The following is an 11,909-nucleotide window of genomic DNA, read 5'->3' on the forward strand; positions in this document are numbered from 1 at the left end:
AGTGGAGATTTTTTGGGTGCTGGATTTCGTACTTGCCTGATCATTAGACACTAGTGGAAAGTTAGTATCGGCCCGGCCCAAATCAGCTGTGTTGCCACTGCTCTATCATCTCTTTTGAAGCCTGAATGAATCATTACTCCTTTCGAGAACCTAGGCAGATAGAGCACGTATAATAATGAACTATAAATCTGATTGCATAGCATTTTTCTTATGTACAGGAGTGAGACAATCAAAAAGTGGAGGAAGTGAGCTCTCATGGAAGAGCCAGGTGATATACGAGCTCCAAGACAAAATAGTAAAAGAGAAAGAGACAACTGTATAACCAACTTTATTATATGAGTGTGTTTATTGTAGACTCTAGACGACATAACAAAAAAAGGTAGAGTTAACAATAGGCTCTATTATTAAACTTGCTCTCGGAGATGTCATTGGACCTACTGTACGCAGCACATCAGTTGTTGCATTCTTTCAGATTTGCCTAAAAGACAGAGGCCACTTTTGGCTAATTGGGCTTCAGCAAGCGTTGCCAAGCGGGAGGAGAGGCAGTTTGTGCACGATTAAACTGCACCGAGGAAAGGTCATTGCTAACGGGAATCTGATAGCGCCTTTCTCCGTGGTCACAACTCAACTCACGTGTATAACAACTGCTGGATATGCAAGCAAGATACTTGCACTCAACTAGTACTCAGGTACACGTGTTGGTGTGCCCCGGTCCCTCGTTTACTTTCGCGTGTTACATCCGCACCGCACGCATGTGCGACCACAGCATCACGATGGGGATCGCTCGAGCTCGAGCTAGCTTGCAACGGACACATGTTCGCAATGCAGGGGGAAAAAAAAGCTTGCCACCAGGCTGCGCCGGCCACGCAAGTCGGAATCCACCCATCTCACCGCACATGGCATGGGTCAGATTCGGTTCGGTTCGGTTCCCGCCTACTCACCAGACCAACGCACTCGGCGGCTGATGCCGAAGCTTTCTTTCGTTCCGCGTGCCACCTCTCTCTGGCCGCACTGCAGGGCTCCGGCCGGCGCACGCGCGCGGCCGTCCGGCATGGCCAGGCCACGCCGACCTGCGTCGCGAGCCCGCTCGCGATGATGGCGGATGGACGCGGAAAAGAGGCCCGGCGAAACGATGATATGATATCCGCTTTGAAAAACCCCGGCGCGAGCGTGCGAGCGCGGGCGGGAGTGTCCCCTCCTGCCTAGCGGTGGATATCGAGCCAGCTCGGCTCGTTATGGCTCAGCTCGTTATAGCTCGTTATTGTAACGAGCCAGCTCGGCTCGGCTCGTTATACTAACGAGCTAAACAGCTGGCTCGGCTCGGCTCGTTAGGAAGCTCGAGCCAGCTCGTTAGGCTCGCGAGCCACACAACTAAATATAAAGATCTATGTACATAAATATATGTATAACCGAAAAATCATATTTTAAATGTTTAACACTACAAACATGTAGCCATGCAATAATACAAATATCTAAGCACATGACACATCCACACATGTCCATATCACAGATCATAACAACGAGAAAACAAGACTATGAGAGATGAGACAACACCAACGACTAGACAAACTTGTGTTGTGGCTTAGCTCGTTTGGCTCGCGAGCTAGCTCACGAGCTAACCCGAGCTGGCTCATTAGAGAACCGAGCTAGAATGCTAGCTTGGCTCGCTACAAAATTAAAACGAGCCGAGTCGAGCCGAGCTACTAACGAGCCGAGTCGAGCGAGTTATCGAGCCACGAGTATTTCGTCCAGCCCTACTCCTGCCGGACCCAGCGGGCGGGCGGGCGGGCGGACGGACAGCGACGCCGGGCACGGCATGCGCCCACGGCCCACCCACCCACCCACCCCACCCGCCTGTTCATCCCGGCCCCCGATTAAACAACGCGGCCTGCCCATCAAAAGGGTCCTGCCCGTGTGCCCCTCCGGCGGAGGTGGCGCCGCGCCATTGGCCGGGCCCCTCACGCGCTGCCGCCACAAGGCGCCAAAGGCGAGCGCAGCCGCGGCCGCTGCGAAACAACCTTGACTTTTCGGGCTGTCACCACGGAGAAAAACCGCGCAAAGTGCCCTGTGAAGTCTGTGACCCTCCCCCGGCGGCTGTGCTCCCGGGCGCGCGGACTTTCTGCGACCCCTCTCGCGACCTTGTCTCGTTTACGTGCGTTTTTAACAGGAGGCTGATTGCTACGTACGCGGTCAGGAATGGTGTGTTTTCTTAACGCCTTTCAATACTGCACGACTCTGCTACCAACGGCAACGCCTTTGAATACTGGACTGGACCGCTAGCTAGTCGCTAACGCGCGGCGAGGCCAGCCAAACAAGGCAATAAATAAATGCACGCTTAGTTAGGTAAAAGGGCAGAGAAAGGCAAAACCAGATAGAAAATTAAAAAGAACTCTTACTACTATTACTACTACCCTAACCCCCCTTTGGAGTTGGTGTTATATATATGTCTCGAGCCCCCATCCTGCCGCTCGCTCGCTCGCTCTCCTCCGCTCGATTCCAGTGGCCCTGCTGCCCTCGTCGTCCCTCTCCCGAGCGAGAGCAGCACCGGCAGTTCGGACAGGTTGAGAATCTGCTTCTCAATTGCCTCTTCTGCTCTGAGATCTCGCCTTTTCTTCCGGGGATTTGAGCCCTTTTGATTTTATCGGGATGGAAACCTACGCATCGTGAACTCCTTTCTTGTGGAGGTGCAGTGAAGTGGGTTCTCGAGGTACTTCAGCAGCTGCGTGGTTGCGTTGAATCGAGTATGAGTAGGAGGAATCGCCCTCATCACGAGTCTGTTCAATAAGCTTGTGGAGGTGGTGCGCACCTCCGGTTAGTCTGTCTCGGCGCGGCGCACTGTACTGTAGTAGTAGCTAGTAAGGATCTGCCGACAGTTTCGCTTCACCTACTTCTCGGATTTGGACTATGCAGCTGCCCCTCCCACCGGCGCAGAATTCCGTAGAAGAAGATGCATGATATTTTTTACTATTATTATGGGTTTCGTCTGTCTGATTTGTTGCTTCCCCCTTTGCTGTGGACGCAGAGCTGAAGCCTTGGAGGAGTAAAGGTGTGGTCTTGCCATGGAGCAGCCGCAGCAGCACAAGGGAGGAGCGGTTCCGGCGCCTGCAGCGGCGGCCGCGGAGCTGATCGGGTACGTCGACGTGCACGTGCGTAGCGCGCGGGACATCCAGAACATCTGCATCTACCACAAGCAGGACGTGTACGCGCGGCTCTCGCTGCCGGGGGACGGCGCGCCGGCGGCGTCCACGCAGGTGGTCAACGGCGGGGGCCGCAACCCGGTGTTCGACCAGTCGCTGCGCCTCGGCGTGCGCGCGGGGGACGTCGACGCCGCGCTCCGCTGCGAGGTGTGGATGCTCAGCCGGGTCAAGAACTACCTGCAGGACCAGCTGCTGGGCTTCGCGCTCGTGCCGCTCCCGGATGTCGTCGCCGCCGACGGCGGCACGCTCGCCCGCGACTTCCCGCTCACCACCAGCGACCTCTTCCAGACCCCCTCGGGCTTCCTGCAGCTCGAGCTCTCCTACATCGGGGTCGTGCCGGAGGTCGTGCCCATCTCGCCGACGCCCAAGCCGGCGCTGGCCGACCCGGAGGAGGAGGAGGAGCCGGGGAACAACGCCGCCGACGGCGTCGGGAACGGGAAGGAGTACGAGAAGATCGAGTTCCCGGACCTGAATCTCGTGGAGGAGAACCAGATCATGGTCTCCGAGTACACCAGGCTGCCGTGCGCGGCCGTGGAAACGCAGAGCTGCGACAGCCTCCTGACCTCGGAGCACGATGACGGCGCCACGGCCCTGAGCCGGGACGCCGCCGTGCGCCTCGTAGATAGCTTCTCGACGGACAACAGCACCGCCGACTCGGTGGGCGCCTTCCAGAGCGACACGCCGGTCAGCAGCGTGTCTACCACGGAGTTCCCGGCCACCCCTCAGTCTAACTCCAGCTCGGAGCCGTCCGGGAACGCCCACTCGTCGGCTGACCACAAGGCGAAGGCAGCGTCGGAGACCGCCGACGCGGAGGTCGACTCGTCCCGCACCGTCCAGGAGGTCCCGCCGGCGAACTCGCCCTGCGCCGCGTCGGAGGCTGCCGTGCACAAGCCGGTGATCAGCGTCAACATCGAGCAGGAGGTGAAGGTGGACGGGAACCAAATCATGGACATGTACATGAAGAGTATGCAGCAATTCACGGATTCCCTGGCCAAAATGAAGCTTCCAGCCTTGGACATAGACAACGGTAGCAGCGGGAAGAGCAGTCCCGCAGCAGCCACACCCAGCGCAGACTCCACTGGTGCCGACTCGACCGCGGTGAAGAAGCCGACCGCCGCCGGGCAGCAGGAGAAGCCCTCTCCCAAGGTGTTCTACGGCAGCCGGGCGTTCTTCTGATCTCCGGTTCGCTGATCAGCGGTAGCACACCGCTCCAGCCGCCGAGTAACGAAGCAAAGAGACGGCATTTGCAGTCGTCTCAGCTGAATCTTACTAGCGCAGAGGAATAACACCTTCTCAGGCTCTTGTTCTAGGTTTGTCAGATCGGGGATGAGTTACTGTCTTTAATGTATCCGTCAGTACTTATGAAAAATGGTTTGGTTTCTCTGTTTTAGTAATGATATTTAGATCTTTTTTTCCTGTTAAACGAGCTAACCATATCCATGTCCTCAAAATTCGTCGGTGATCACTGTCTTTATTTTACCACTGGATCTGATCGCGCCTAAATTCTTAATTGATTTTATATAACACAGTTAATAATTAATAAAAAATAGGAATAGTGTAGAAACAAAACTAATTTGAGTTACTATTTTCTTTTTCACCCGCTCGCTTCAGTTTAAAGCTAAGCTATTGCTGGAGCTATAATTCATAAAAACAAAACAACGTAGAAGTAGTAAAAACCGGTGCGGATTAAGGACAAATGAATAAGTTGTGGGAAAACGTAAGATAAACGAGACTGCGAGAGACTTTTCTTTCCATACAAACAAAACTAATTTTACACTTCTGATCTTACATGTATATCCATCATTCACTTTTTTATTAAATTCCTGCACACACCCTTACAGATTGAAAAATAATAAATGTCCACCATAAACATTCTCCAAGAAAAACACACCAACGACTTAAGCTCCCTCTAATCTCATATTGGACCTCCACCCATGTCTTGCAATAATCTCCATAGCCACCACCTCTAAAGACCCACGTACCGTGAGGATTGTTGAGTTTGATCTTTATACACCAATCTCCATAATATGAGCAAGTATGTGTCGGATACCTAGGAAAGGGGTACCCAAAACGAGGCCCATGAACCTCTCTCTGGTCCATTTACCAACCATGTTTCCGCCGAGCAAGTCTGCAAGGCGGGGCGAACGACCAAGCGATCGTCGAGCAAGTCTGCGAGACGTGGCGAACGACCAAGTCCCCGCCAAGCAAGTATGCGATTGCGAGGCGGGCCGACCGACCAAGTCTCCGTCGAGTGGATCTGCAAGGAAGGAGCCCGAGCCGATACCGTTGGCCTACAATGGCCGTGACAAGACACAACGCCATTAAACCATGTCCACGTCATGTGTACGACAGCGGGGGAGGGTCGCGACATCGAAGTCTCCACCCACGTACGAGAAAGGACAAGACAACACACCTTGCATGTGCTCGAACATGCTGGAAGGTGACGCAGTTGAGTTGACGAAAGATGAAGTCATACTAAAAACGAACCTCGACCTTACCGGGAGCACGTTCTGTGGGACCCATCTGGTACGATGGCATGGACGTAGAGTAAGCTACATGGTCTTGCACGACAGATGGATGTGATAGAGCGCCATGTGAGGAATACAGAGGCACACGATATGTTAGAAGGAGCCATACCATGCGCAGGCACGCCCCAAGATTGGCCCCGGAGGGGTCCACTGCGCACTGTAGATGAGGGCGCTAGTTGAAGAACTCTCTCTCTCTCTCTTTATCCCTCTCACTTGTAAGGACCGTTCCTTAAAGTATAGGGGCCAATTGTGCACAGTAGATGAGGGCGCTAGTTGAAGAACTCTCTTTCTCTTTATCCCTCTCTCACTTGTAAGGACTGTTCCTTAAAGTATAAGAGGGAGTCCTTCTCCCCTTGCACGCACACAAGCACACCAGCTGTAGCACACTCTACAACAAATACTATGATTAGTACTACACTGGACTTGGGCTCTGGTCCGAACCAGTATAACCCAATGTATTAGTTCCTTGCTTGGATCTCCATGATCCACCATTTAGAGTGAGTTCGCGCTTGCATCCCCACCGAACACAAATCTATCGTCCCATCGGTTTCCGAAACCACGACAATATGTTTATGTCGGAGAGGGAATTCTCCGGCCGGGTGGCGGAGTGCACCCGCCCTAAATCCTAAGATGAGGAAGGGGCTTAAGCGTTTTGCCTGTCTGTGTAAGCGATCATTGAGCACATGAACACACGAGGATTTAGAATGGTTCAGGCCGCCGGAGCGTAATACCCTACTCCACTGTGTTTTAGATTGCTGTCGAAGATTGAGAGCTGAGAGTCTGAGTTTGGTCTAAGAGAGCCTCCTCCCTTATAACGCTGCATGCCTCCCCTTTTATAGCTAAGAGGGGCATGTACAAGGGTACTGAGCCCCGACATGTGGGCCCAGGAACATAACAGATGTAGTACTTGGAGCTACTAATGTTTGCTGCTGGAGCAATCTTCCTGCGCCTAGACATCCGAGATCTGCGTAGCATTGGCGTGCAGGGGAAGCTTCTTGTATAAGGGATGATGAGCACAGTGCGCCACGTAGCATGGACGCACTGTTTGACAATGGACGGGACAGGTGCGCCGTCTGCAGGATGGCCCTGGCGCCACCTGCCAGCGGAGTGGATAGGACGCATTAAATGCCGAGAGGGCACATCGCCTGTCAGTAGGGCGGATAGGCGGCGCGTCCTTTCCGCAATAAATGCAGAGACCGCGCGGCCTAGAGGCCTTACGTCAGGCTCCGCCCGCTGGCTTATGTCACAGGCAACAACCACGTGGCAGCATCGGGACTCCGCCTGAGCGGGGAGCGCAAGCGCACAGGATAAGGCCTGGACACGTGTCAGTACCGGACCCTTGCTTACGCCAGGGTCCCTCGTCCCGGGACCTCGTTGTGGTCCAGACCTAGACCCCATCCAAGGGACCCGATATGCTTACTTGGGAGTCCCGGACCGTAATCGGGGGTCTGGGTTGCGCGTACAGGGGTCTGGTGCTTCTTCGCGGAGGTCCGGCCCAACTGATACATCCTGGGATGTATCATCTTTTCCCGCCACGTGGTGCTCCTTGAGCCGTCCACGTGGTGCCCCTTGAGCCGTCCACGTGGTGGAGTCGGGTGTTGTTCACCGTGCAGCTAGAGAACGTCGTATGGGTACCTGAAAGGGAATTAGGATTACACCTATTTCCTAATTGATTTTGGTGGTTGAGTTGCCCAACACAAATAATTGGACTAACTAGTTTGTTCTAGTCTATAAGTTTTACAGGTGCCAAAGGTTCACAATAAGCCAATAAAAAAACCAAGAAAGGATTCAAACAATGAGAGCAAAAGACATCCCGAAAGGCACCCTGGTCTGGCGCACCGGACTATCCGGTGTGCCACCGGACAGTGTCCGGTGCATCAGGGCACTCAACGCCAAACTTGCCACCTTCGAGAAATTGGGAGGCCGCTCCGCTATAATTCACTGGACTGTCCGGTGAAGCACCGGACTGTCCGGTGTGCCAGCGGAGCAACGGCTACTTCGCGCGCAACAGTCGACTGCAACGCATTTAATGCGCGCCTGTGCGCGCAGAGGACAGAGCACACGCAGTTGGCGCACCGGACAGTCTACAGGACCTGTCCGGTGCACCATTGGACAGCCCAGAGGCCCCACAAGTCAGAACTCCAACGGTCGAACCCCAACGGTCTGCTGACGTGGCTGGCGCACCGGACTGTCCGGTGCGCCATGCGCCAGCAGCCTTCCAACGGCCATTTTTGGTGGTTGGGGCTATAAATACCCCAACCACCCCACATTCAATGGCATCCAAGTTTTCCATCTTCAACACATTACAAGAGCTATAGCATTCAATTCTAGACACTCCAAAGAGATCAAATCCTCTCCCAAGTCCAAAGACAACTCCAATCAATAGTGGCTAGTGAGAGAGTGATATTTGTGTTCATTTGAGCTCTTGCACTTGGATTACTTCTTTTCTTTCTCATTCTTCTTGTGACAAACTCAATTGTAATCGAGGCAAGAGACACCAATTGTGTGGTGGTCCTTGCAGGGACTTTGTGTCCCGTTTGGTTGAGAAGAGAAGCTCATTCGGTCTAAGTGACCGTTTGAGAGAGGGAAAGGGTTGAAAGAGACCCGGTCTTTGTAACCACCTCAACGGGGAGTAGGTTTGCGAGAACCGAACCTCGGTAAAACAAATCATCGTGTCTCATGCTTTATTTGCCCGCGATTTGTTTTTCACCCTCTCTCTCGGACTCGTTCTTATTTCTAACGCTAACCCGGCTTGTAGTTGTGCTTAAGTTTATAAATTTCAGATTCGCCCTATTCACCCCCCTCTAGGCGACTTTCAATTGGTATCAGAGCTTGGTGCTTCATTAGAGCCTAACCGCTCGAAGTGATGTCGGGAGCATCCGCCATAAGGGATCTCGGGACCGGCGACAAGACCGCAAGCTCAGAAAGAACTCACTCAAGGGAGTCCGCCCACAAGCACAAGGAGGAATCCTCTTCCTCCATCAAGTCCCATCGGATGGGTGACAAGAAGAAGAAGATGAGGAAGGTGGTCTACTACGAGACCGACTCTTCGTCATCCTCCACCTCTGGCTCGGAATCGACCTCCACCACTTCAAAGCGCCATGAACGCAAGAAGTATAGTAAGATGCCCCTTCGCTATCCTCGCATTTCTAGACGCACTCCATTACTCTCCGTTCCATTAGGCAAACCACCTATGTTTGAAGGTGAAGATTATTCTATGTGGAGTGATAAAATGTGGCATCACCTAACCTCACTCCACAAAAGCATATGGGATATTGTTGAGTATGGAGTGCAGGTACCAAAGAAGGGAGACAAGGATTACGACTCGGAGGAGGTCGAACAAATCCAACACTTCAACTCCCAAGCCACGACTATACTCCTCGCTTCTCTAAGTCGAGAGGAGTATAATAAGGTGCAAGGGTTGAAGAGTGCAAAGGAGATTTGGGACGTGCTAAAGACCGCGCACGAAGGAGACGAGGTGACCAAGATCACCAAGCGGGAGACGATCGAGGGGGAGCTCGGTCGCTTCCGGCTTCGCCAAGGAGAGGAGCCACAAGATATGTATAACCGACTCAAGACCTTGGTAAACCAAGTGCGCAACCTCGGGAGCAAAAAATGGGATGACCATGAAATGGTTAAGGTTATTCTTAGATCACTTGTGTTCCTTAACCCTACGCAAGTTCAATTAATTCGTGGTAATCCTAGATATACACTAATGACTCCCGAGGAAGTAATAGGAAACTTTGTGAGCTTTGAGTTGATGATCAAAGGCTCAAAGAAAAATATTGAGCACGACGGCCCCTCCACGCCCGAAGCACAACCGGTCGCATTCAAGGCGGCAGAGGAGAAGAAAGAGGAATCTACATCAAGTAGACCACCCATCGATGTCTCCAAGCTCGACAATGAGGAGATGGCGCTCATCATCAAAAGCTTCCGCCAAATCCTCAAGCAAAGGAGGGGGAAGGATTACAAGCCCCGCTCCAAGAAAGTTTGCTACAAGTGTTGTAAGCCCGGTCATTTTATTGCAAAATGTCCACTATCTAGTGACAGTGACAGGGGCGACGACAAGAAGGGAAAGAGGAGAGAAAAGAAGAGATACTACAAGAAGAAGGGTGGCGATGCCCATGTGTGTCGCGAGTGGAACTCCGACGAGAGCTCCTCTGACTCCTCCGACGAGGACACCGCCAACATCGACGTTGTAACATCCCAAAATTCTAACCCAGGTTTGAAACCCTAATCTACCCCTCCCCTCTTTTCATCCTCTATTCCAAAACTCCCTTAGATTTTTCCCATCATATGCATACACTTTGTTTGATCACAAGCACCTCACCTAGATTTTATTTTCCAACACCTAGAATATCCACTAAATAATTTTGTGCAAAAAGAAAAAGAAACAAAAATGAAATGAGTTATTAAAAGTAAAAAGAAAAAGGAAAAGAGCTCCCCCCTGCTAGGCCAATTCTGGCCCATGTCGCGGCCACCTCCCCTCCCGCGCGCCCGCGCATTCCCCCCCCTCGGCCCATTAGTCGGCCTGCTCGCGCGCGAAACCGCCCGCACGCTCCCCTCACCGGCTCCCGCTGACACGCCAGCCCCACCCGCCAGCCCCTCTCGCTCGCGCGTTTTCCCTCACTAGCAGACCGGCCCCACCGGTCAGCCGCGTCGTCTTCCCCGCGTACGACGCTCCGCCGTCCCCTCCATCGTCGTCCCCTCGCCGCACAGGAAGAGTTCGGCACCGCCCCGTCCTCCCCGCTTGACCAATGTCCTTGCCCCATACCACCCTGCCGTGGAGTCTCATCGGCGCCGTTGTGCGGCATTAATGCCGACGCTATGCACCTCACCGACGCCCGCCGAGCTCCGTCGCTCCCCTGCCCTCGGGCGCCTATAAAAAGGCCGCCCCGGGCACCTCCTTCCCTGCATCGGCCTCGGCCACTCCCCTCCTCCCCTCGCCCGAGCGCAATTCGCGAAGCGCCGCCGTCTTCCCCCTCTCCGGTGAGTTCTTCCCCCTCTTCCCTCTCCCTCTCTGTTGGTCTAGCGAGCAATTAAGTGTACCAAGCAGCTCCCTCACTAAGTCACGAACCCGAAGCACCACTTCCCAGCCCCAGCCCCTCACCCAAAGCCCACCGGCGGCGATCCCCACCGCGGAGCTCCGCCACCTCCCCGCAGACAGCCCCCTCCCAACCCCCTCTAGCCAAATTAAGCCTACCCCTAGAATCGCCAGCCTCTGCCCGTGCTAAGCCACCTCCCCGTGGACCAAGAACCGGGCCACCGGCGGCAAACCGCCGTCGAGCCCACCGGCGGCCGGCCTTTTCTCCCCCGCTCGGCCGGTTCGCCACGTCGTCAGGCCGTAGCGCCGTTTTCCCCCTCCGCTCTCACTAACGAGTGGGCCCGCAGCGACGCCGTCGTCCCCGCGCACCCACGCCGTCTCCCTCGCCCGTGGGCTGCAGCTGGGCCTCAAGCGTGCCCCCACGCGCGCTCGCGCCTGGGTGGGCCAAAAACCCTCCCCCGGCCCCGCAGAGAAGAAACCTTTTTTTTTCTTTTTCTTTTCTCCACCCTTTTCTCATCTAATTAGTTTTCTTCAATATTTTATGCACAAAAAATTATCCAAATAATTTCTAAAAAGTTCTAAATGATAATAATGTTGGCAAATGACACACTATAATTAGTAGACTACTGTTGATGTATTGTTTATTGACTGTTTTAATAGAAGAAGCGGGGACCGCGGATCCGGAACCCGTAGCCCCGGAAGAAGGGCCAGAGCCCGATCTCCCGGAAGTAGATCTTTTGTGCCAGGAAAGCTTCGACGAAGGCAAGTCCATCCTTCCCTTGATGCATAAGTTACCTATTCTCTCTACCACTGCCTAGGCCGGGAATTCAGGGGGGAAATTGCATTGTAAGTGAGAGATGGCTCGCATTGACATATACATTCTAGATACGAAATATGGATCGGGAAGAAGGGCAATGTGTTTCTTCAAATAAAGTCTCTTTTCGAAAAGTTATGCGATGAAGGGCACTCACCCTCATCACCTTGGGAGTGGGATGATCAGGGACTCCTGGTTTAGGGGAGGGCCTAAGGTGTTGGCTCAACTGGTTTAGGCGTGAGCAGAAGGATTGTCCCCTCATATAAGGACCGACTTGTCATTTTCACTACCTGTACTCCTTTATAGTACAACCACTCGAGAATGTG

General features: G+C 53.6%; 1 protein-coding gene across 2 annotated transcripts; it reads left to right on the forward strand.

The window, feature by feature from the left end:
* Positions 1 to 2,077: 2,077 nt before the first annotated feature.
* On the forward strand, positions 2,078 to 4,620 carry LOC100284908 (C2 domain containing protein). 2 transcript variants are annotated; one of them, XM_008669877.4, is made up of 2 exons: positions 2,078 to 2,560; positions 3,023 to 4,620. In XM_008669877.4, the coding sequence occupies exon 2, from the start codon at positions 3,060 to 3,062 to the stop codon at positions 4,371 to 4,373; it is 1,314 nt and encodes a 437-aa protein (XP_008668099.1). In that variant the 5' UTR covers positions 2,078 to 2,560; positions 3,023 to 3,059; the 3' UTR covers positions 4,374 to 4,620. The 2 variants fall into 2 exon arrangements, with proteins under 2 accessions (XP_008668099.1, XP_008668100.1); XM_008669878.4 differs by having other exon boundaries at positions 2,424 to 2,707.
* The last annotated feature ends 7,289 nt before the right edge of the window (positions 4,621 to 11,909 follow it).

This window comes from Zea mays, chromosome 2 (assembly GCF_902167145.1).
Source record: "Zea mays cultivar B73 chromosome 2, Zm-B73-REFERENCE-NAM-5.0, whole genome shotgun sequence".
NCBI lineage: Eukaryota > Viridiplantae > Streptophyta > Magnoliopsida > Poales > Poaceae > Zea > Zea mays.